The sequence below is a fragment of the Dromiciops gliroides genome, chromosome 3 (genome assembly GCF_019393635.1).
Source record: "Dromiciops gliroides isolate mDroGli1 chromosome 3, mDroGli1.pri, whole genome shotgun sequence".
Lineage (NCBI taxonomy): Eukaryota > Metazoa > Chordata > Mammalia > Microbiotheria > Microbiotheriidae > Dromiciops > Dromiciops gliroides.
In genome coordinates this window covers 443,579,585-443,605,449 of record NC_057863.1, presented here as the reverse complement: position 1 = coordinate 443,605,449, position 25,865 = coordinate 443,579,585, and the positions used below count along the sequence as shown (strand labels likewise).

At 38.2% G+C, this 25,865-nt stretch overlaps 1 protein-coding gene across 4 annotated transcripts in view; it reads left to right on the top strand.

The window, feature by feature from the left end:
* GAD1 (glutamate decarboxylase 1) overlaps positions 1–25,865 on the top strand; it is a 57,742-nt gene that overhangs the window by 29,450 nt on the left and 2,427 nt on the right. For all 4 annotated transcript variants that reach the window (XM_043993130.1, XM_043993129.1, XM_043993131.1 and 1 more), the window contains 10 exons: positions 2,756–2,868; positions 4,814–4,929; positions 5,013–5,092; positions 5,321–5,375; positions 8,737–8,853; positions 10,681–10,745; positions 13,537–13,615; positions 15,636–15,785; positions 16,908–17,015; positions 22,503–22,592. In XM_043993130.1, the coding sequence (XP_043849065.1) occupies positions 2,756–2,868; positions 4,814–4,929; positions 5,013–5,092; positions 5,321–5,375; positions 8,737–8,853; positions 10,681–10,745; positions 13,537–13,615; positions 15,636–15,785; positions 16,908–17,015; positions 22,503–22,592 (973 nt within the window). The remainder of the gene's footprint in view (positions 1–2,755; positions 2,869–4,813; positions 4,930–5,012; positions 5,093–5,320; positions 5,376–8,736; positions 8,854–10,680; positions 10,746–13,536; positions 13,616–15,635; positions 15,786–16,907; positions 17,016–22,502; positions 22,593–25,865) is intronic.

The window sequence follows — 25,865 nt, the reverse complement described above, 5'->3', positions numbered from 1 at the left end:
TATATTCATCATCTTGCTCTCTGAAGGTGGGTAGCATTTTTTATCCTTGGTCCTCTGGTCATGGTTGATCACTGCCTTGATCAGAGTTTTAAGGTCTTCCAGAATTGTTCATTTTTACAATGCTGATGTTATAGTATAATTTGGTCTTCTGCTTCCTAAACTCTGTTTTCAAATCCTGAGAGTACTGGTTAACTACCAGGGTCCAAGGGCAGGGGCAGGCCAGAAGTCAACATGAGCAAACTTGTACTTGAGCCACCTGATTAAGCAACTAGGACAGGAAGATCACCTGCTCAGACAAAGCAGAGGATAATTAGACCTGGTTCAAAGCCAGGCAGAAGACAAAGGGCAAAAGGCTGGACAAATCATGACATCCCATCCCTGTCTTTTTTTTCCTTTGTCCATCTGGCTCCTAACTGATCATCTGACTTTGGCTTGGCTACTAATGCAATCTGTGGTCAAGGTTGACCAATCCTTGATAAGTTTCTGATCTCCTGGGTTTCTGACTCAGTTTGTTCCTGGCCTTACCACAGGTCAACTCTAACAAGCCATCTTAAAAAGTTTCATGAGTATCTAGTATAGCCGCTGTGGCCAGCTCAAAGCAGTCATACTAGTGTCTCCACAGTGCTAAAACAGTTCATTCTCCCAATGGGTTTTTGGAAGCTCAGATACATCCTTTGCCAGCTCGCTTGTTCAGTGATGTCACACATCATGAGTTTGCAACTTGGTACTTTAAATAGCACAGGCTAAACCAGGAATCCTTCTCTCTTCTTCTTCCTTTATGACAGCCAGTCTCCAGCATGCCATCAGACATAAGGGATTGTTGGTTGCCATGATGATGGGGCTCAGAGCAGGACCAAAGCATGATTGTGGCCCTCCAGAGGTGATGGTAATTAAAAAATGACGCCCAAGTATTCTTCCTCCTAGTAGTTTAGTGTCATCCTAAGAGCAGTGAACAGATTCTTTTTGGTTAAAAAATTCTGCTGCCAGCAGAAATGTCAGGAGAGCTCTCTCAATTCCCCCCCTTCTATAACTGTCATTGAATTGAATGGGTTTTTTCCCCCTACTCTTGGAAATGAAAATTATTGCTTGCACCTTGTATCTGCAAATGGCCTTTCAGACATTAAAACAAAATTGTTAAAGCCAACAAAAATTCCACTTGGCCCACATTCTCATTGGCCCCACCCTCAATGACTGATATCACAGCTTCTCCCTCCTAGGCAGATTCACCTTCTCTTACTCCCCATATCACAGGGCTAGGAGAACTCAGGAATCAGCCTTTAGCTAATAGTCAGAGTCTACCTCAAAGACACAGATGCTCAAGGAGACTAAACAAAATGAATAGCAAAGAACAGCAGAGCATTTTAAATATCTCTTAGGCCTGCTGCTTAATTTTCATTAGACCTACCTTGATTTTTTTTAGGTCCTGGACTCAGGAACATACTTATTTTCATAACTGGATCAAGGGGAGCCTTTGCCTCCCTTCAGGGATCACTTTGCAGTTCATAGCCTACTGCTTGAGACTCAGCTTGGCAGAAGACAAGCACCACATGCCAGGCCATCTGATGCCCTTTGCCTAGAGTAGACAGAAATACCAGTTGACTGCCTTCTTGTTATTTGTAATTGGTAATTAGGAAATCATCCTTTATAATTACTCTTGACAGATATTGACTCCATGGCACTGTCGAAACAAAATTGTCCTTGGGGATTATCAGTAGGAAAAAAAATCCACATAGATAATTGCACTTGGATTTTTAAAACCGAAGCCAATATTTCTAATTATTTTCACAGTTAGCTTTCTGGCGTTCATGATTTTTAAAAACACCCTAGGACTTTTGGCATCAAAATTTCATATTATATAAGTATGAAATTGGCAGCGATTGAAAATTTTTCTTTGCAATCCAGTTTTATATAGAACTGTCAATATACTTATGATGAACATGTGCTTTGTCATATAATCCTAGGCTAAAAAGGACCCAGAGTTGTCTAGTCCATCCCCATGCCTTCAAGTAGGACCATATCCAACTATTCCAATAGGAATCTCTTTTATTCTCTCAGCAATCATAAAAAAAGATGAAATAGGAGATATTGTCAACTGGCAGGTTTATCTCATTTTTTCTCATATAATTGTCCCTCCTTAGATTCAATGGGAACACAAAAAGTTTTCACAAAATGGTTTATGAATAAATCATACATTTTCCTAAAACTAATTTATTCTCCAGTCTTCCTGCTAATACATACAGTAATGGGATGTAAACAACAACAAAAAAAAACCAAACAGAAAACAAGCCCCATTATATTTTCTGAATTCTTACAGAGGCTTTGCTCTACAATTCCTGAACCATTGTTCAGTCAGACTTCTGGTAAATCCAGTAGGGGAAAAAATCAATAAAACAAATTTATTGATCAATAAAATAGTAGCTCCAATAGTCTCTACTAGTTCTATGTAGGTTCAGACAGAATCTTTAAAACAAGTACAGGTATCTTGGAAAAGGTATGAATGTTTAGTGTTTTCAGGTGCTGTCTACACTGGCAGATTGAAGTGAAGAATTTTAATTATTGGGGAAATTCATCCAGATAATTAATTTAATGGTGTTTGACAGCTTATGACTGGTGACTTGCTCTATCTTCAATAAAGATATTTTATTAGAGATTTGGAAGATCTTTCTGAAGAAATACAACTTCCTCTAAGTGAGTTCCTGAAATTAGTAGTTTATCCTCGTTATTCATTTTCTTTTCCCACCCACCATCTTTTAAGGTTTACATATGAAATTGCCCCAGTATTTGTCCTCATGGAGCAAATAACACTTAAGAAGATGCGAGAAATTATTGGATGGTCAAGTAAAGATGGCGATGGCATATTTTCACCTGGTAGGTTTATTTTTCTTTGTCTCATCTCATTAAGGCCTCAAAGTTTAGAGCTCTGTCCCTTGGATTGGGTAAGTAAACTTGACAAAATGCATATAAAGGCTTTGTGGGAAAACATTGAAGTTTCCTCAAATTTTTCAGTTCTCCAGCCTTCCTCCTTTGAGAGAAGCCCATCTATATGATGCCTAAATAACTGATCAATCAATCAATTAAATCAAATGACTGGTCAATTCAGAGAAAAAAAAATCAAACTAGTTTAATGAATAGTGAGTGACTTTCAGCCAAACTGTAGATCTGATAGTCTTATTTAAACACAAAATGATCTGTTCAAACAAGCACAAGTGTTCTTTGGGAATAAAACACAAGTGTGCTGTAAACTGGTTTGAGCAGGGTCTAGCTCTATGGTGTCCCAAAAGTCTTAGTGCAGTTTTCAATTTATACATTTAAATTGCAGTTGTAGATTGTAAATTTTAAAAATTGTATTTGCAAAGTAAAGTATGGAATTTAAAGAATTCACAATTATTCTGTTGCAAACATCTAGTTAATTTGGACAGATACTTAACGAACCTGTAATATCCAGATGGTTGAAGTAAAAAAAAAAAAAAAGATGGGTTTTTGTCTAAATTAACTAAATAATTACTTCAGTTTCCAGTTTGACTTTCTGTATAGATTCAGGTTCTGTTTTCATCTAAGTTTTCTAAAATCACTTAATTTCAAGAAAAAAACAAATGATTCGGCCATTTGAGTATTCTTTGAAGAGACAAGGCATTCAGTCATCCCATAAGCACAGACTGTGGTCAAAGTATTGGGCTAGGTAGTAGAGATTTGTGATGTTTAAAATCTAAATTGTGGTCACCTTAAATCAGAAGCTTCAGCTCTAGTCTAGAGTTCCAACCTGGTTGGGTTCTTCCTGAAGTCCTCCTCCACAAGACTGCTTTAATCAGAAACACCTTAGCAAGCTGTTTGTGGAAGCTTTTTTATAGATCTGGAACAGAGGCGGTCCTTACACACTGTTTCAAGGTGATTGGTTGGCGTCATCCAAATCCATTGTCTTTGAAGGTGTTCTCAAGTTGAGTTCACAGTCTAGTTTCTGAGAACAATACCTTCTTAAGGGCTAGCCAGGTGTGATTACAATCCAATTAACTTGAAGTAGGCTTAATCAGCAGTTAATCACTCTCACTTGATTCAATCAGTATAGATTAATCTCCAGGTGGGTCTTTGAGTATCTGCTAAATCCCATTATTTCATCACAGATTCAATAACAAATAGTCTCTTCCCTCAAGGAACTTACATCGTAATGGCAAAGAGGTGTGGGGGGGCTGAAAATTCTGGAGGCAAGAATTTTCAGGAAGTTCCTTTACTTGCTTTCTCTCTGACTCCAAGTCTCTAATCTTTCTGTGCCTCAATTTCCTCATCTATTAAATGGTGATAATAATACTTATTATTGTACAGTTTGTTGAAAAGCACAAGTAGTACGCTGCCATGGAAACAGCTTCAACCTATCACAGTACCTGAAACATAATAGGCACTCAAGAAATGCTTATTGAGTGAGTCACTGATCTGTGAATCAACCTCAGATTGAAAACAGGAAGGTTCTATTTCTTGATTACTACTGCCATCCCTCCCTTTTCCACTTCTGCTCAGTTTGAGAAAGGTAGGCCACTGTGGAAAAACCAAAAGCCAATTTAAAAGGGTAAACCTAATAGTTCTATGATGAAGACTTCTTCCCCCAATACACATGGGAGGATAAAAGTTGGGACCATAGAAGCCACAATAAAGGAACTGAAGTAAGTAGGGATTTGTCCAGAGTGTCCCATTCCATCAAGATGCCATTCCTTCCCACTCTTACTTCCCTTATACTTTGAAACTCAAACACTGGCTTTGTTGTTAGGGGGAATAGCAAGCACAGTGACAAATCCCCCTCAACATATGTCCTGTTTGGTTATAGGGGGTGCCATATCCAATATGTACAGCATCATGGCTGCTCGATATAAGTACTTCCCGGAAGTCAAAACCAAAGGCATGGCTGCTGTTCCCAAACTGGTCCTCTTTACCTCTGAACACGTGAGTTGTAGCTCCTGCTCGAGAACTGTAATCCATCCCAAAGGAATGTCTCACTTGCCAACCCACGGCTCTTTTCCTTGCAGAGTCACTATTCGATAAAGAAGGCGGGGGCTGCACTTGGCTTCGGAACAGACAATGTCATTCTGATAAAATGCAATGAAAGGTAGGAGGGGAGGGTGACTGCTACATTTTTTGATGTATTAAATGTGTTCATCTGTTAAATTTGTTTTACTGTGCTTAAGGGCTGGCTCGGTACAATGTGCCAAGCTGCTAATGAGCTGGGGAAAATATCCGATTAAATTACTTTCTGCTGCATCTGAAGCGCCTTCACATGCAGCCTTGTTGATGCTTCTTTTTAAAAAAAATCTATCTCCTTCTGTTACAATTACAGGGGAAAAATCATCCCAGCTGATTTGGAGGCAAAAATTCTTGAAGCCAAGAAAAAGGTGCGTGTGTGGTAGAAAAGTCTGAATTAAGAGTCAGGAGTCTTGAGTTTGAGACCAAGTCTGAATACTTACCTGCCCACATGTGACTGTGAGCAAGTCACATTTCTCCCTAAGCATCAGTTTCTTCAACTGAAAAAAAAAAAAGGATAACAAGATCTATTTTATTTCCCTACCTTATAGGACTGTTTTGTAAGGAAAGAGTTTTTTAGTATAGTGTCATGGAAAGGGCACTGGGCCCGGAATTAGAAATCTTGTATTTGAGTCCTAGCACTGACTGTGATCTTGACCAAATCATTTAATCTTTGTGAATCTCAGTTCCTCATCTAGTAGGTAGATAGATAGATAGATGGATAATAGGTAGATAGGTAGATAGATGTAGAGAAAGATAGAGAGATGAGAGAGAGATAGAGATAGATAGATAATTTGGATGGATGGATGAATGGATAGATAGATAATATCCACATGACCTAACTCACAAGGTCGTTCTGACAAAGAGACTTTAAACCAAAGCTTCTTAAACTGTGGGTCCTGACCACATATGGAGTCGTATGCCTGAATGTGGGGGTTGAAAAAAATTTGGTAGTAAATGTTTGATTTGTATACCTATTTTGTATAAGTATATACCAGGGGTCATTTAAAAATTTCTTGGGTGAAAAGGGGTTGAGAGTGGAAAAAGTTTAAGAAGGCCTGCTTTAAACTATAATGTGCTGCGAAAAAGGTTTTTTTTATATTACAGCCATATAATACAGATGGCTTCTAATGTTTACATTTTTAAAACCTACCTTTGCTCTGGAATTTAAAAGCCACTATTACATTTCAAAATTATTTCATGAGAAATAGCATGCTGCAGTAGATGATGAGCTGACTTTACTATCAGGAAAGATCTGGATTCAGGTCTCACCTCTGACAAATAATGACAAGGTCCAATCTGTCAGTGCCCTGAGAGAACTCTAAGATTATAAGTTGCATAGCAGGCACTAGTAGAGGGAACTCGAAGTACCATACATCAAGAAATCATAGGTACGGACTCCTAAAACATCACCTAATGTGACTTCTAACATTTTTTCTCGAGTTTTGTTGGTCTCCAATTCATAGGTTGGCCTGCTCCACTATAGCTCTGTCTACATGATGCCCAAAAAAGCCAATGGAAAAATTTAAAAATTCAGCCAAAAATGAGTTATTTTGTTCATATCATGCCAAATAACTCTGTATCTTTGTTCTTCCTTTCTTCTTTCTTTTTTCTTGCTCAACTGACTGCTTTAGCATCCTGTAGACATAGCCTTATTGAACTTGTAACTTGCTTTTTATCCTGGCACAACCTCAGTTTAACATTGGAGTCTCCTTAGCAAAGGAGTCTCCTTAGCAAAAATGTTCTAGCTTATGACACATAGTAACAGGTCTTTGCTGATCCAATCTCAGCAAATTCTATTAAGTGAAAAACCTTGTCAAACCATTGTATTCATAAAGACCCTGCCATGTTGCAGTCAATCCATTTAACAATCATGTTGTTTTGGTTGAGTATTCATGCCTTCTGCTGTAACTGTATTTATTTGCTGGGCTTTCAGTAGAGTGGAGAGATAGATGAGAAGGAAAGGGACTACCAAAGCTTGGGCAAGAATAATTCAGCAACATTTTCAATTCAACATGCATTTATTAGTGACCTGCTATATACAAAGTACTTGCTAAACTCTGGGGTTAGAAAGACAAAAATGAAGTTTTTGTCCTCAGGGAGGTTACATTCTATTTGGGTCTCACAACGTGCATAGCATAAGTATAGTCCAAGGAAGATGGAAGTGGAGGAGAATATTAACAACAGGGACTTGTGGAAGTCTTCAAGGAGGAGGTGATATTTGAATTGAGCCTTAAAGGAAGTCAAGAATTCTGAGAGGTGGAGATGAGAAAAGACAGCATGCTCGGTATGGAGGTTGGCTTGAACAGAGGCACAGGGGTGAAGATGGAGCTTAGGTACCTCAAAACTCTTGACTCCCAGATGTCTCTAATTCATTCCAGTTCTATTACAATATTTCTTCCTTTCTTGTTTATATCAATATTTTGATATATCCATTATTAATTAATTTCAAGTTCTGAAAAATGAATGGATTTTTGTAACTACTGCATTAGCATAGTCATAAACCAAAAATATTTTAGAAAGGATGCCTACCAAGAAGGATGGACAATATCCATATTAAAAAAAAACATGAAGTTTTTATATGATGTCATACGACAGTTTTGCCACTCTATATAGGAGATAGCATGAAATAGTGGCAAGAAGAGCTCTTAAAATCAGATGACCTTAGTCTGCTTTCTGTGCTTCAGTTTCCTCATCTGGAAAATAAAGGAGCTAAATTCTATCCCCTATGATTCTATGATTTCTGTCTTCATCACTTATCAGCTGTGTTGACCTTCAATCTCCCAATCTAGGAGCACTTTTAATAATGTTTTATTGATATCCATCTTTGCACTTTGACCACACAGATTAAACGTTCTTTTATGACCAAAAAAGAAAAGAAAAGGAATTTAATATCTGATAGTGCATGTACTATTCTGTTCTAGTAGTCCCCCACCTCTCTGCTTTGAGGGAAGAAATCTGTTTTGTTCTATCCTCTAGAACCTTGATTGGTTTTGCCGTTACTCAAAGATCAACTTCCTGTTATTGGTCTTTGCATTTGTATTGTTGTAGTGCTGTGTATTGTGCAATTAGTTCTACTTATTTTATTCAGTATATGATTATACAAACCTTCCCATGAACAAGCATAAGCTCCTACCATGTTCTAGGCACTGAGGGTACCAAAGCAAAAATGAAATAGTCTCTTCCCTTAAGGAGCTTACATTTTTTCAGGGGAAACAACCCATATTCATACAAAGAAATACATAGCAATGTCAGCAGGCATTAGGAAAGGTCTTTAGTAAAAGGTGGCACTTGAGTTTGGAAGGAAGCCAGTAATTCTTAAGAGACAGAGGAGACAAGACAGTGCATTCCAGGACTGAGGGACAGCCTGTGCAAAGGTACAGAGATAGAAGAAGGAATATCGGGTATAATGAAAAGCAAATAGGCTAGTCTACCTGGAACCTAGAAAAGGAATGGTGTATAATGAGCCTGGAAAAAGATGTTGGCTATTGGGCAAGCCCCTTCATTTTTCTGGGCCTCAGTTTGTTCATCTGTAAAATGAAGGGGTTGAACTATATTACCTCTTTCCATCTATAACAACCTTTGATTTTAATATAACTCACTTCAGGTTTTTAAAAATGAATACAAACAGTTCAGCTGCCATCACTTTGAAAGCAAGCTCTGATACTTCTTGGTTCAAACAAGAAACATTAAAGATTGATTGCTTCTTTTGTCTTTTGTCTTGTGCTATAGGGATATGTCCCTCTTTACGTCAATGCAACTGCAGGCACGACTGTGTATGGAGCTTTTGATCCGATACCTGAGATCGCAGATATATGTCAGAAATATAACCTTTGGCTGCATGTTGATGTAAGTGGTGGGACACCATGGACAGCTCTCTTTTTGGGGAACCCAGGCTGTTCCCAAACCCTCAGGTTTCTCCACATCTTCTCAAAGCCATGCTCTTCTCTGGTCCATAGCCTAACCACTCTGGACAAATGTCCAAAGCTTCATCATATACTGGTGTTCTTCTTTACATTTTTCTGACCAACCCCAGAGCTTCCTAAATTTCTTTGGTTCATACCCATCAACTTCTCCCGTAGCAGCTTCATTTGGGTAAACTGCTCCAAGATGGCAAAAACATGAAAGAAGGGATAAAGGAAGCGGCCATGCATGCTTGGTCACCTGCTGTCAACACAGCTATCCATGCCCTTTGCTTAAAAAGATTGATCTAGAAACACAATGATATGGAAACACTTATATAATATCAACTGAGAGGAATTTTCCCCTTGAATTGTTCTGAAAGACATAAAGGACAACAGAGAACATTTTCAAATACATAACTATATTTCTTCTCTACACCCCTCTCTCTTTTGCTCTCTGCCAGCTAAGGCTGTGCTAGTAAATATTTAACAACTAGCTCTCTTAAAACACACACACACACATACACACACACACAAAGCTGTACAAATGGCATACTTTAACATTTAATCTGCATTATTAACATTTTTCCATTTCTTTCTTAAGTATAGACCATCAACAAAACAATAAATCAAGTTCTGATTTGTAGCATTTGCTTATTTCAAAGGTGCAAATGCTCATAATGCTGAAAATTAAACAATCTGGCTCCAGCATAGCCCTGCTCATCCTGCTTCTCTTTCTTTCTTTCCCTCTCTACTATTTCCCTTCTTCTTCCCACCTTCTAGTTTCACTCTAACTCTTGCTTTTCCTTCACCTACTGCCTCTTTTCTCAATTTATCTCTCTACCATCTCTCTATGTGCCTGTCTCTACCATCTTGCCTTAACTCCTTACACCTAGACTGTCCTTTCTGCTATGAAGCAGATAATATAACATAGATTACGAATATGACTCATTTCTGTCTCTCCTTGTCCCCAATGCAGTATTTTATATGGTTACTCTCAGAGAAGTGTGGGCATTTTGTGGCTTGCTACAGGCTTCAGGGACCATTCCAGTGACAGCCATACAAGAATTATCTTGTCCTGTATTTATGCACATTGAGATAGATAAATAGATAGATAGATAGATAGATAGATAGATAGATAGATAGATAGATAGATAGATAGATAGATAGATAGATAGATACCTCATGCAGTGAAAGTTAGGAAACAGCCAGCTTCAGTTCTGTGAGTGGTCCCTGACTCAAGCAGCCACCTAGGAGGGTCTTGGGGCTTTATCCCATCAGTACCCAATGTCTTTGAACATCTGCTGTGCTACCACAGACAGACCTTACATAGTTTGATCTCCCACCTGCCCCAAACTGGCTTTCATGACCAGAACTTGGGTTCATACTCCCCTGAGAGACATGTTCTAAAACAAATTGAAAAGATAAAAGCTTGAAGTTGGTGTCAGATGAATGTTCCAGTGGGTTTACTTTGCCAGAGGAACTTCTGGGTCTCAGCTTCCATATGAGCCCACGTTTAAAGAAAGCTATAGAGGCAGCTAGGTGGCGCAGTGGATAAAGTGCCTGTCCTAGATTCAGGAGTACCTGAGTTCAAATCTGGCCTCAGACACTTGACACTTACTAGCTGTGTGACTCTGGGCAAGTCACTTAACCCTCATTACCCTGCAAAAAAAAAAAAAAAGAAAGCTATAGAATGGCCAAGTAGCCTAGAAAAAATTGGGAATCTTTACATGGAGTTGATCCCCTCATCCCTCTTCTTTCTCTGCTCTCACAGGCTGCCTGGGGGGGAGGTCTCCTCATGTCCAGAAAGCACCGTCATAAGCTCAATGGCATAGAAAGGTATGGGACACTGTTTCCAGGAATCCTACCTACCATTCAAAGTATCACACAAGGTCTACAGTGTAGACCTCTGATTCAGAGTGGCACCTCCTTTGATTACCTTGCAGAATCAGTTATTTTTCTACTGAGCTGGGAAATGCTCATGTGCAGAGTTTGCAGTTTGCTGACTTCACCCACTAATTTGTTTTCCTTCTTTCTCTGCCTCCTTGTTGCTGGCTGGCTCCTTTGAGATAGAAAGGGGTTGGGGGGTGGGAGTGAGAGAACATCCCTCATGTATTTATTACTCCTTTTCTCCTCACTAGTTCAAGGTCATTGACAAAAAAAAGTTTATGAATAGAGGGGGGAAATCATAGCAGTTGCCTCTGTTTCTGTTTCCCATAGTGACTCCTCTGGCTCAAAGCCATTTCTCCTGGCTGTCTCTTAACTTTGTAAGGAAGGAGCCACAATAAATAAGGATGGCCATTTAAAGCACAAGCTGTAATGAACTGAGACCACAGAGAGGAGCCAATCCAGACACAATTTAGATCTGTCAAACAACTTCCGTTTTTAAGCTTTGAATCTGGGAAAACCTGAAACGTGTCAACTCCAGGAATTTTCTTCTTTAGCATGAATATATTTCTGTGTATGTATGCAGATATGTGCATATACACATATACCATATATATAGAGTATATTTACAATTTATTTATACATGTATGTATATATACACATTCAATAAGGAAGAAAATTCCTGGAGTCAAAATATTTTTCAAATTTTCTTAGATTCAAAATTTTAAATTGGAATTTTTTTTTGGCAAATCAAGGAAATTCAACAAACGTTTATTAAGGACCTGCTATATACAAAGAACTGTGCTAGGAAAGAGCTGGGGCTAGAAAGACAAGAATGAAGTCTTTGTCCTGGGGAAAATTACATTTTATTCAGGCTTCACAACATGTACAGCATAACCAGAATCTAAGGAAAATGGAGATGGAATAGAGCACTAACAATAAAGAAGGGCTCATGGAGGGCTTCATGGAGAAGTTGAGCCTTATGAATTCTGAGAAGTGGAAATGAGGAAAGAGGACATGCTGGTCATGGAGAAGGCCTTGAACAAAGGCAAAGAAGTTGAAATTATAAGTCAGATATATGTGTATATGGTGTGTATATATATGCATATATATGTGTGTGTTTACAAAAGAAATATATTATAGATCACATATTATACATATTGGGGCAACTAGGTGGCACAGTGAATAGAGAGCCAGGACTGGAGTCAGGAAGACCTGAGTTCAAATCCAGCCCAAACACTTACTAGCTATGTCATCCTGGGCAAGTCACTTAACTCTGTTTGCCTCAGTTCCTCATCTGGAAAATGAGCTGGAGAAGGAAATGACAAACCACTGCAACGTCTTTACCAAGAAAACCCCCAATGGGACTCAACTGAAATGACTGAACATCAACAAAACAAAAAAGTATACATGTTTATATATAAGCTTATGTTACCTAAAGAAAATCAGACTTTGACTATATCTTTTTATTTTCTATTTGAAATATAAATATATTGTTTATTTAGAATCTCTGATGACATTTTGTGAGACAAATGTAATTCCTTAAGAACAGGACAATCTGTTGTGCAAAGAACAAATGGGCTCTTGCCCTTTGTAGCGAACTTTAGCCCATCTATTTTGCTCTGAGGCCCTTATGGCTTAAATAGAGCTCCAAATTTTGACGCCTGTGGACGAAATGAAAATTTCATTACTTGCCACCTGAACATTTTGCAAATCTACTTCATGGTAGATTTGCTTTCTTCATTATAATTTTTGGAGGAGGGAATTATTCAGGGTTTCTCTATTTATTCAAACATTATTCACATTCAACAGACACAAATATACTTTCTAAATACTTTCCCCTCTAAAAGACCTCTGTGACATAAAAAAAGTTAAGAATTCTGGGTAAAGGGCAAAGTATGGGAAGGTCAACCAAACGTTTTAATGAACCCATTGATTATTGGAGACAGGGGCAGAGTCTACCAGGTTTGCCAGGAAATGTTTAATATGCCTGTGTATCATTGAAGCAAAAGTGCCAAGGTTTTAATCATTATTTATTTCACGTAGGGATCATTGCAAAATCCTGGTTAAAGTACTCCTTAGTCACTTAATTATCATTAGGATACTGGGAGACCTTGCTTGTTAAACTACGTTTACAATGAAGAGGGTAAGATCATGATCATTTAACATTTAAATAACCTTGCCAGTAGCAAAATTTTGTCATTGACTAGTCTGTAGGCATTTTTAGGAATATCTCCTCATATCTCCTAGTAGGGGCAGTTAGGTATGATAGTGCATAGAGCACTTGAGCTGGATTCCGGAAGACCTGGGTTCAAATCCAAACTCAGACACAAGTCACTTAACCTCTTTCTTCCTTAATTTTCTCATCTGTAAAATGGGAATAATTAAAGCATCTACCTCTCCAGGATTGTTATGAGGATCAAATGAGATGATATTCATAAAGCACCATATAGATGCCAGCTATTCTGGGGAGGTAGGTACACAGTTGGATCTATCACCAACCCATTTTGTGGATAAGTAGCAGAGGGAAGAGTGTCTGAGTCACTTTCCTAGTAATAAATGGCAGAGTATTTTTCCCAGTGCACTGACACCATGCTTATGGGTCAAACATACACAAACTCTGGCTGTGTGTGAAGAATATATCAGCTTATTGACATTCAGCAATGACTCCCCAAAGAACATAATTTACTGTGCCCCACTGTCTGCATCTCCTCTTAAAAGTACCAATTTCTTCTTCTTCCAGAGCCAACTCAGTTACCTGGAACCCTCACAAGATGATGGGCGTTCTGTTACAATGCTCTGCCATTCTCGTGCAGGAAAAGGTTTGCTTTCTTTCAGCAAATGACTATGAAGTTCCAAACGTCTCAGTAGTTGGAAAGAAGGGAATGAAGGGGATTGGTGCTACATAGCAGCTGCTGGCAACAAGGCTACCCACCTTGTTGGTAGGCAGCCATGCCACTGTCCTTCCTGGGCGTGAATTTTTAAAGTTCCTCAACAAAAAATCTGTCTGAGTGTGATCACAGCCAGGTTTTCAGGCATCAATAATCTATTATTAATTAATCCATAAGCATTAATTAAATGCCTTAATTAATAATGGATTATTGGTGCCTACAAAACCTAGTACTGGGAGCACAGCAAATGTAGAACAATCCATACCCTCCAAGAGCTTACATTCTAATATGGGAGACAGTATGTGTGTGTGTGTGTGTGTGTGTATATGTGTGTATATATATATATATATATATATATATATATATACACATATACATACACACATATATATACAAATATATATATACAAATATATTTGTACGTATATGTATATTTGTGTGTATATATATTATATATACACATACAGAGAGAGGGAGAATATATCTGAAAAGAATATAATGTTTCAGGGAGGGAGGGCACTAACATTTGGGAGGATCAGAAAAAGCTTCATGTGCAAGATGCCATTTGGGCCAAGTCTTGAAAGAAACCAAGGATTCTATGAGGCAGATGAGAGGAGAGTTAGTGTTCCAGGCATGGGCCAGGACGAAGACATAGAAACAGAAGATGAGGCACTGTATGTCAGACAGCAAGGAGGCCCCTGTGGATAGACCCTAGAGAACATGGAAGGAAATCCCGTGTAAAAAGACTGAAAAGCTTGGAAGTGACCAGGTTGTGAAGAGATATGTGCCAAACAGAGGAGTTTATGTTAGCTCTGAACTGTTTGCTGACAGTTGTTGGCCTTCTTGATCAATATCCATAGTTGTACTGATGACTGAATATTTGTTGTAAAGGTTTTTTGTTTTGTTTTGTTTTGTTTTAAATCCCTATGTCCAAGAGGGCAGAAGTGAGAAAGAAGAGGTGAGAGCCATATCCAATAAGCCCTACCCACCTCCCACACAAAAACAAACAAAAAACCAAACCCAACCCCCCAAAAAATCCTTTAGTTTCAAAATATAGTCATGGGCTTGTGTTTCCTTATGAAAGAAATTAGGCTAGCCCTAAAGGACAAAATAAAGCTTTTATTTTATTTTTTAAAACTCAAGCTGGGGGTGGGGGCAGCTAGGTGGCACAGTGGATAAAGCACCGGCCCTGGATTCGGGAGGACCTGAGTTCAAATCCGGCCTCAGACACTTAACACTTACTAGCTGTGTGACCCTGAGCAAGTCACTTAACCCTCATTGCCCTGCTAAAACAAAAACAAAAACAAAAAATTCAGGCTCATTGGTAGAGAATTTTTTTTTGGTGAGGCAATTGGGGTTAAGTGACTTGCCCAGGGTCACACAGCTAGTAAGTGTCAAGTGTCTGAGGCCGGATTTGAACTCAGGTCCTCCTGACTCCAGGGCCGGTGCTTTATCCACTGCACCACCTAGCTGCCCCTCATTGGTAGAGATTTAGTTAAAATAGACAATTTTTAAAGGGAGCACCTTTTTGTATGGTTAGTTTGTTTGAATCTGCAGGTGTTCCTACCTTGCTATTCAATGTATTGTTGCTAGGGCACTTGCAAAAGTGCTATCACCTTCCACTAGCACTGTTCCTTGTGAACTTCAGTGGGAGAGCCTGGAGTTATGGGAAAGGATAGAACAACTGAGTGCAGAGGCTATGTTCTGAAGGCAGTGTCTATAGCCAAAGAGGAAGAGAAGGAAGTCAGGAAGCCAGAGAGCTCTGCATTCTATTTCTCTCAAGAGCAACCTTCCCCTTAATGGGACAAAAAGCATAGAATACCTTAACAATGATAGTAAAGGGCGGGGGAAAGCTGTGTGTGAACTTAAATCCCTCCTTCCTTGTGCATCCAGTCATGCTTTAGAAGATCATGAATACAATATGCAAATACTTCTCTGTCTGCACCCCCAGGGCCTACTGCAAGGATGCAATCAGATGTGTGCAGGGTACCTATTCCAGCAAGACAAGCAGTATGACATTTCCTATGACACTGGAGACAAGGCCATACAGTGCGGCCGCCACGTGGACATTTTCAAGTTTTGGTTGATGTGGAAAGCTAAGGTAAACAAGGAGGGAATCTAGGAAGTGGGCTAGAAATGCTTTCACTTCCTATTTTCTGAGCACATGGTAGGTAACAATAAGATGGGGAAGGTAGTGTTGAGCTTACTCGCTTGGCATTAACTTTTATCACAGATAATTAGAAAAGTGGATAATCCATGAAACTGTGACCGCCAGCCAGTTTGAAGGATGTAGCTTCTTGGTAATGTCGAACACCCCATAGTCTTATTGGTCAACCCCAAATCAGCCCTTCTGAGAGCTCATCTGTTCTCCTTGCTAACAACAGCCCTTGCAAACACTCGACACTTCTGCCTAACTTTTAAAGCTAGTGCTCGTCTAGATTGACTGCTTTGTCAATACTTGGACCCAAAGTCCAAGACTCCTGCTAAGCCAGTGAATGCACAAAAACCAGTGGCTCTCTCCCACTTGCCTGCTGGTCAAGGGGAAAGTATGACAGTAATAAGAAAAGCTGCTTGTGGGGGTGGTGGGAGCAAGGGGTGTTTGGTCATGGTTCACTCAATACCTTCAAGTCCAAAGTGGAGGGATATGTGGCATGTTCCAAAGCAAAGAAGACTTCAGACTGAAAGCACTGGGCAGTAGAACCTTTTTGAGGATAGTCTGTGCTGTAAATAGCTCCTCAAAGGTCAGAAAGCCCCTTTGTTTCATTCTGAGCTGTGCATATCCTCATCCTAGACCACTTTTAACTGGTGGTTTTCCTCCCTTTTAAATTATTTAAAAAATAATATTTAGGGGGCAGCTAGATGGCACAGTGGTTAAAGCACTGGCCCTGGATTCAGGAGGACCTGAGTTCAAATCTGGCCTCAGACACTTGACACTTACTAGCTGTGTGACCCTGGGCAAGTCACTTAACCCCCATTGCCCTGAAAAAAAAAGGAAACCAAAAAAAAAAATATTTAGCCTTCTGACAAATGAAGGCAATCACACAATGCTTGGGTTCATATTCCAATATTTTTATTTTAAAGACTTCAAGTAGTAGAGATACATAAGTAGGAGGTTGGACTAACTGACCTCAGAGGTTCCTCCCAACTCCAGGACTCAATTATTTTAATATATAAATGGGGAGGTGATCCTTTCCTATTAACGTCTCTCTTTCTTTGAAAATAGGGCACAGTGGGATTTGAAAATCAGGTCAACAAATGCCTGGATTTGGCAGAGTATCTCTATGCCAAAATTAAAAACAGAGAAGAGTTTGAAATGGTCTTTGATGGTGAGGTAAGTCATCATAGTCCAGCCTAAGTATAAATAGCATATGTTGAAGACTCATTTTATCGAATGTTCCCATCAGTGGTGATTATGAGGCCGTATTTGTCCAGAGCGCCAGGTATTGCACTCTGAACAGTCTTTTAAGTTCTCATCCTTAGTCTCTGGCCCACCCAAGAATACTGACACCTTGGATGTGTTTTTTAATGATGATGTTTTATTTGACCCAGAATTCAAATTGGAACTGGCATCATTAGACACACGAGCACATTCACAAACAGTTTTTCCTCTTGGGGTGGGTTCAGTGATTACTTGATCTGGCCTATCTACCTTTGGGAAAGAGCGCACAGAAACCATCTAGGACGCTGTGAAACTGACCTATTTCCCTTTTCTTTAAGGGCTCTGGGGAAAGGCAGCTGATATCTTCTCTGCTAGTAGTAATCATCTCTCCTCATCTCCATAATCAGGAATTCATCTCTAACTAAAATCCTTACTCCTGCAGTAGAAATCTATTCTCCCTCCCCCTTTCCTTATGAGACTATCTTTTGAAATTAACCCTCTAGAAATCTTTTTTTAATCTCAAATTTCATGTCCATCTTTTTTCCCTGACATATACCACTATTTCTAAATATATTCCTTTCCTTTCCAGAAAGTACCAAAGACTAAAAAGAATCCCAGTTCATAGGGGCCGCTAGGTGGCACAGTGGATAAAGCACTAGCCCTGGATTCAGGAGGACCTGAGTTCAAATCCAGCCTCAGACATTTGACACTTACTAGCTGTGTGACCCTGGGCAAGTCACTTAACCCTCACTGTCCTGTCAAAAAAAAAAAAAGAATCTCAGTTCAGAAAAACTGGCATATTGAATGAGTCTGGCAGAGTATGCAATGTTCCAAACCCATGGTCCCCGATCTCTGAAAAGGAGGGAGGCACATTTCTTTGGGGCAAACTTTGGTTATTATAATTAACACAATTCTTAAAATACCTTCAAATAATCCATGCTATAAATGTGAGCTATGTCTCTCTCCAAAACAAAGTCTCAGAGAGATAACTGTTTGATAATAATTTAACCCCATCTTCCAGAGATAAAGCACACAGTTCTCTGTCAAGCTGCCACAGAGATGATGGGCATGAAGTTCAGCTGTCAAACACCATTTTTAATGCTTGTTAAAGTGAGTTCAAAGCAGCTTTCCCCATAAGGTCACAACTACCAAATGACTAGCATAAAGTCTGACTATAGTAGAATCTATGAGAGGAGGTAGAAAAAAGAAATCCAGTTCAAATCTCATCCAGGTTGTAAAACAGCATGAAACGAACACAGACTTATCAGTAAGATTGTTGACCATTCATTATAGAACCATAGGGCTGGGAAGGCCTTCAGAAAGGTCACTTCCTTGCTCCCTCTGCCTTCAGACTGCATTGGATTCAATGTTCTTTACCCAAAGAGCTGCTTACCCTCTCCATAAAATAGTTTAAAGGCAATTATACAAACTCCCTTTGCAATGCTTCCGCTATTGGTCCTATGAGTTCTTCTTCAACTAGTCTAGCCTCTTGTGGAATCAAGACTTCAGAACCTTTTATTTTGTTGTGCTTCTAGGGAGTTTGGCATCTCTGTCAAAGCTTGGGGGAAGACTAGGTGTTGCTAACCTGAAGGAAATGTGTTCTCATGGGAAAGAATGTTGTCTTTGGGCAGGACCTTGAGAAGCAGCTACTCATCTTGTAGTACCTGTTCTTAGAATGTTCTAATCTCAACTTGGTCATTATGTCCTATTAACTCTACCCTCATCAATCTCCCAACTTTGTACTTTTCTCTCCCAGCACTGGGAGATCCCCTTGTTCATCTTTTAGCTCTGGGTCACTCCTAATTTACCCAGTTGTAAGGCTATATATTGATGAAATATGCCCCATTGGGGAAGAGGTAGATTTAGATGTGAGTCTCACTTTTGTGTCCATGGTCCAGTACTCCCCTTTTGTACACGAGCAATAAAAATACCTTGGCTGATCCATAAAGATGCAGAATATTTAATTTATTCTTCAATGATCCTATTTGTCATTGGGATGATTTGGGTATTATCAAAAATCCCACCATATACAAGCAAATATATGTACATATTCACATATGTTTCTGTATATCTACATCTATCTATATCTATATGTGTGTGTGTGTGTGTGTGTGTAGTCTCTCACTATACCACAGCTTTGATTATAGTACAGATCAAATCATGTGTCCAATTACACAGTAGTACATTGTACATTCTTCACTATAGTTCAGAATCTTTATTGGGGATATTGTATGTGTCCTCTGATATCAGCTTTAAAATGAAGTTTTACTATACCTCTGTGAAGGGAATAAGATAAAAGCTAACTCTAACCTGAATACAAATCAACATCACACAGATTAAAATTTTAAATAAATTAGAATTATATATAGTGAACTGGGATCAGTTTCTAGTGAAGGAAAATTTTACAACCAAATACACATGAGAAATAAGTGTTTACCTGGAAAATACTAAAAAACCTTAACTATCTATAAAATGTGCAACATTTAGAATTCTGAACATCTAAAAGAAATTACAAAACCTATACTCTTAAGCTTTTGCACTTTAAAATGTTTTAGCAATTATTTGCATTTTTATGCACCACAGTCATTTCCCAATAAACTACCTCCTTCATCGAGCCCTCCTTTATAATGAAGATATGCAGTTAAGCAAAACCAACAAACATAATGCATTCAACATTCCACACATGTAGTCCACCACCTTACTTCCAAGAAAAGAAAAATGTTTCATCATCAGTCCTTGAACCAAAATTAATCATGACATTTAATATTAATTTTGAATGTTATCTTAATTTAATTTAAATTTAACTCAATTACTGTAGTCTTTATGTACTTTGTTTTCCTGGCTCTAATTTCTCCATTGTGTGTCAGCTCATACAAGTGTTTATAGGTTTTTCTGAATTCCTCGTAGTCATTGTTTTATACAATGCAATAATGTCCAATTATATCTACAAAGCAGTTTGTTCAGTCATTCTCCAATCTATGGTCACCTACTTTGTTTTCAGTGTTTTGTTTTGTTTGGGGTTTTTGCTACCACAAGAAGTGATGCTATCACTATTTTGGTATAAATGTGACATTTCTTTTTGTCACTGATGTTGTACTACTTCGATTATTACCCACTAGGCCCAATAATAGGATTACTGGGTTAAAGGGTATGAACAGTTTTAAAACTTTTCGTATATAATTTCAAATTGATTTTCATAATGGTTGGACCAATTCACTGCTCTACCAACAATGTATTAGTTAGTATGCCTGATTTACCAGAGTTCTTCCAGTATTGACTATGCAACAGGAATACATAGGTCACCAACCTTGCTTATACTATAGGTCACCCCTTCAGCTACTTCACTCATTCCCATATTTTATCTCAGCATCCTAAAATGTAGAGTAACTCAGAAGTATATTTGTAATTTTCTCATAAATTAATAAAACTTCAACCTATTTCCTAATTAATCAACTAATCTCAGAGCCTCCACTCAGGGTCATCAAATATTATTTGTTTAATAAACTGTAAGAACTTATTTTCCTCTATAGTAATTACTTAAAGCCTTCACTATATTAAGTCCTGTAATCTCCTGGAATTAAATAAATATTAAGATGACTTAATAATTATAATTAATAATATGATTTAACAATGAAGTCAATAATAAAACAAAGACATCAGTAATTATTTACAGCATTTAGGTGAGAGAAACACCACAGAGACATCTTAAATCCTCACTATGTGACAGATAATTTCACTTCTGAGAGCATAGTCCCATACTTAGATTAACAAATCTCTTCAAAAGATTCCTTTTTATCCTTTCATAGGGACCAATGTTTACAATAGTTCCATAAAGAAAGAAGGTTGTCTCCTTCTTTCTCCTTGGACTCTATCAGTCTTTTTCCAGATATGACAGAAAAATTGCATTTTTAGATTTTTATCATACCTAACAGTATCTCTTCATGCTGATTCTCCATAAAGTTTTTTTTTTAATTAACATTCTTCACTATAGTTCAGAATAACAATTATCTCAAGAAGTTTCTCTTCACCTTCTTTCTCTTGGTCTTCAGCACAATTTCTCATAGATTCTCATGGATCAAAGTTAAACTCACATATTCTCCCTGACTCCATTGCCCCTCACTCAATTAAAGCTATCATAATTGTAGGTAGCTCTTAGCTTTTCTGATTTTAAAGAGACAGTAACAAGTTCTATGGATGGTCCCTGTTGGAAAGGCTTTTGAAGCAGAGTTTTAAACTGTCTCTGTCTTTTATCCTCTTTGCCAATTTAATGGATGTGAGGTAAAAACTCAAAGTTGTTGTAATTTCATTCGTCTTTTTATTAGTTATTTGGAGCATTACTTTATAGGACCCTAAATAATCTATTTTTCTTCTTATTAAAACGATTCTTATTTTTGGTCACTTATTATCAGGGAATAACTCTCTCAGTTGCTGCATTTTAGTCATAGGAGAGCCCCTCAGGCCATCACTCAGACTGTTTGCTTATTTTCATACCATTTTAACTGTTTTCCCAATTTCTTATACTACTGCATATCAGAAGGAAGAGGAAAAACTCTAGGAGGCAGTCATAGTGACAGCAGGGAGAAGGGACAATTGACAGCATAGAAGACAAAACAACTATGATAAACAGAAAGATAAGAACTAAAAAAAATCACAGTCATAAGGCCATGCAATGAAGGGTAAAAAATTCCAAATACTCCAGTAGTCCCTGAGGACATCCCTGTATTAAAACACAACATAAAACAGAGGCATGCTGGAGCTAGCTTGAATTGTCAAGAGGGTCAATTGTTAAATTTTTATTGTGAACATTTACACCTCAAAAACGGGCAAACTCTATGAATCAGGGCATGATTTACTGTTTTCTTGACTATCTAGACTTAGAAAGTGATGGGGTAAATGTAAAGAATGAGGGTTAAGCTTAAAAGTGATTCCTGTATGCTTTTTTTTTTTTTTGAGAGCCAGTTGTTAAACATTTGCCATCAGGGTCCTGTTCTGAGTCATCAAGAAAAGGTTAGATTATGTTAATTGTAAATAAAGTGAAATCTGCAAATATGTATTGATCACCTACTATGTATGGGGAACTAGAGAGCAGGGAAGTATATCACACTTTTAAAAAGGATTTTCATGAAATATATTTCCATACAAACACTATATCATACATATATTTTAAGCTTAATTGCTTGAAGGGATGTTTTAGTTATCTGGAAAAGGCTCTCATATGAAATATCTAATTTCCTGGTGATGCATAATAATATCAAGTGTTACCTCTACTTGGTACAGTAGAGACATTTATTCAAACATGAAATACCATTGGAAATCTGAAAGTGTTGTCTTGTTGACTGATCCTCCCACTTCATATATGACTTTAAGTATTTTGGGTTGGGGAAAGCCTTTCCTTAGGTTTTCTTATTCTTTTCTGTATTGTTGTTTTTGTCTCTACAGCCTGAGCACACAAATGTTTGCTTTTGGTATATTCCACAAAGCCTCAGGGGCATCCCGGACAGTGATGAGAGACGAGAAAAACTTCACAGGGTATGGACTACATACAATCTATTATCTACCCTCCTGCATTCTCTCTAGCAGACTAAAGTTAGCTTGTTCTCATATGATGGTTCTGCTCAAATCAAAGATTTTTTAATAACTCAGTTTTCTTCTTTGATTTATCCTTGTCATGAGGGAGCTTTTGTTGCTGACCTTTGTTTTAAGGTCAGCTTATCTTTGTAGCTTTAGTAAGACATCAGTCTCAGTATTCATCGGGGTGCCACTTGCAACATAACCAGAATTCACCGTGCAGAGTAGTCTGATGAACATTCACAGACAATAGCAGAATCTCAGGCCAAATACAATAAAAACCAGAACTCTTCACAACTAATTGATAACCACCTTGGAACTATTCAGTCACCTGGATCCTGTGTATTAATTAGGAAAATCCATTTAAAACAAAATAGGGAATGAGCAAGGTGGTACAGTGGATAGAGCACTGGGCTTGGAATAAGGAAGACTCATCTTCCTGAGTTCAAATCTAGCCTCAGACGCATCCTACCTGGTTAAATCACTTAACCCTGTTTGCCTCAATTTCCACATCTGTAAAATGAGCTAGAGAGAGAAATGGCAAGCCACACTAGTATCATTGCCAAGAAAATCCCACCTAAGTTCATGAAGTTTGGACATGACTGAAACAACTAAAAAATAACAACAGAAGGGAATGAGATGAAAAGTTTGATGGAAACTTGGCTCAGCAGTTGAACTTTCAGTTATTTATCAAAAAAGACTTAGATATCTAGTTGGGAAGATTGCTTTGAACCTATAGGTACAACTGCAGAGCAAACAATCCAGCCCTCTATTTAGACAGTTTCTATAGTAGGGTAGGAACCAAATTCATCTTTTCATTGGATTGAGTCTGTTCCTTGAGATGATATTATTCTGGTCACATATGTTATATTAATAGTCATTTGCTTTCTAATGGATTGTTTTGTTTATCACAAACAGAGTAAAGTCTCTTAAGTCTAGAACAGCTGAAGAGTTGTAACCAATAGTGAAGCAGCTAATTAAATTTTAAAAGGGAGTATCTAACACTGAAACCCAGAGCTCAAATCTACTGAGCGAGGGCGGCTAGATGGTGCAGTGGATAAAGCACTGGCCCTGGATTCAGGAGTACCTGAGTTCAAATCCGGCCTCAGACACTTGACACTTACTAGCTGTGTGGCCCTGAGCAAGTCACTTAACCCTCATTGCCCTGCAAAAAAAAAAAATGTAACTGGGAAACATTTAACAAAATAAACAAAAATACAACAAAAATCTACTGAGCCCTGGCAATGTCTCTCTCTCTCCCTACATCTGCCTCTCTCTTACTCTTTCTTTCCCTTTCCTTCTTCCTCTCTTCCTCTTTGTCTCTTTTATGTACATATATCTCTCTATATTTATCTGACCCTTCTTTTCCCTCTCTGTCTGTCTCTGTCTCTCTCTCTCTGTCTCTCTCTCTCTCTCTCTCCCTCTCTCGGCCCGCCCCTTCCTTTCCCTCCACCTCTTCTTCTCACTCTCACTTTCTTCTATTTTTCTCAATTTATGGCTCTCTCCATCTCACTTTATTTCCCTTCCTCTCTCCTTCCTTTTTCCTTATATTTCTTCTATTTTTAACTTTTTTCCTCATTGAATAGATTACAACTAGAACTAAAGGTATTTTTTAGTATTTGTTGTGCTCAGTGAACAAAGTTTTATGTTCTCTGTTTTTAATTTAAATGGTAGATGAGTTGAAGTATTTTTATTTCTTTAAGAAAACATTCACCCCAAATTAAATTGCTTTTCTTATGTAGTCATGAATTGATTTTTGCAGGTAAATGACCCTTGAGAAGATTTTATATATATATATACATACACTCACCCCTTATCTACACGGTGTCATAACTAGTATTGAGTTCAGTGAGGCCCTCCATTAAACCAACCATTGGCATTGAAAACAAAATAAAACAAAATTAGATGTTAAGACTAACTGGATTTTTGCTTCTGAACTCACTATTTGGTATTAGAGAGTCACAGCTTCAGAGTGCAAAGGCCTTGGAGGGCAGTAAAGTCAGGGTCTGTTAAACCTAAAATGCCTTTTGGAGACTATGACTTCTATACCAAGAATATCCACGGTCATACATACCTCAAGGTAAGTGAGGGTAGGAAAAGTCAGTCTCCAGATCTGGATTCCTATGGAATTTAAACAAAGCAGATCATAAATTAGCCCTCAGTGTCACTGCTGGGGTGAAGCAATCTTCAGTACGACCATTGGTTTATGACCAGGGAAAGAGTAAAATGTAGAAGAGTATAAGATGGAAAAAGAAACAAAGTAAGATAGAAGAGGGGGTGAGAAGGAAAAAGAAGAAAATAATGGGATCCCTATGATAGAAAGTAATTGAGTGCTACTGGCAAATCTTTCATGATAGTGAACTTCAATTCATGTTCTTATTCTTTCCACATCTGCCAACCAGGAATATAATTCAAAAGTATGCTTAGACAATGTAGATTGTCTACTAGCTCCAGGTAGGAAAATAGATATAACTGAAAAGATAGTCAGACTAGTTTGGTGAGGTTGACATATGGTATGTTATTCTCTTTTTTAAAAAAAGAGTCAACTAACCTAAAATAGGGCAGCTAGGTAGCACATTGCATAGAATGCCAGGCCTGGAACCAGGAAGACTCATCTTCCTGAGTTCAAATCCAGGTTCAAACACTTATTACCTGAGTGACCCTGGGCAAGTCACTTAACTCCGTTTGCCTCAGTTTCTTTTTTTTTTAAGTGAGGCAATTGGGGTTAAGTGACTTGCCCAGGGTCACACAGCTAGTGAGTGTTAAGTGTCTGAGGCCGGATTTGAACTCAGGTACTCCTGAATCCAGGGCTGGTGCTTTATCCATTGCGCCACCTAGCCGCCCCTTGCCTCAGTTTCTTGATTCCAAGCCTAGTGCTCTATCCACTGCACTATCTAGCTGCCCTAATGGCCTTTTAATCTTAGTTCTCTAAATTGAATGGTCATTGAAAAGTTAAGGGATTTGTCTATGATCACACGTTTTCCTGTGTTTGTCAGAGGCTGGACTTAAATTCAAGTCTTCCTAATTCTATCCATTATGGCACACTGCCTCTTCTGTGGTACATCAGCCACTATAAAAAGAGGAATTTTCGACATTTCCCTTTTCTTTTTATTCTTGTCCATGTAAAAAAAAAAAAGCAAAGACATTTTTAGCCAGGTAGCACTTTCTAAACTCCCCACTATACCCCAAACATGTTGAAGAATAATAATAATTGTTATTATTATTAATAAAAAC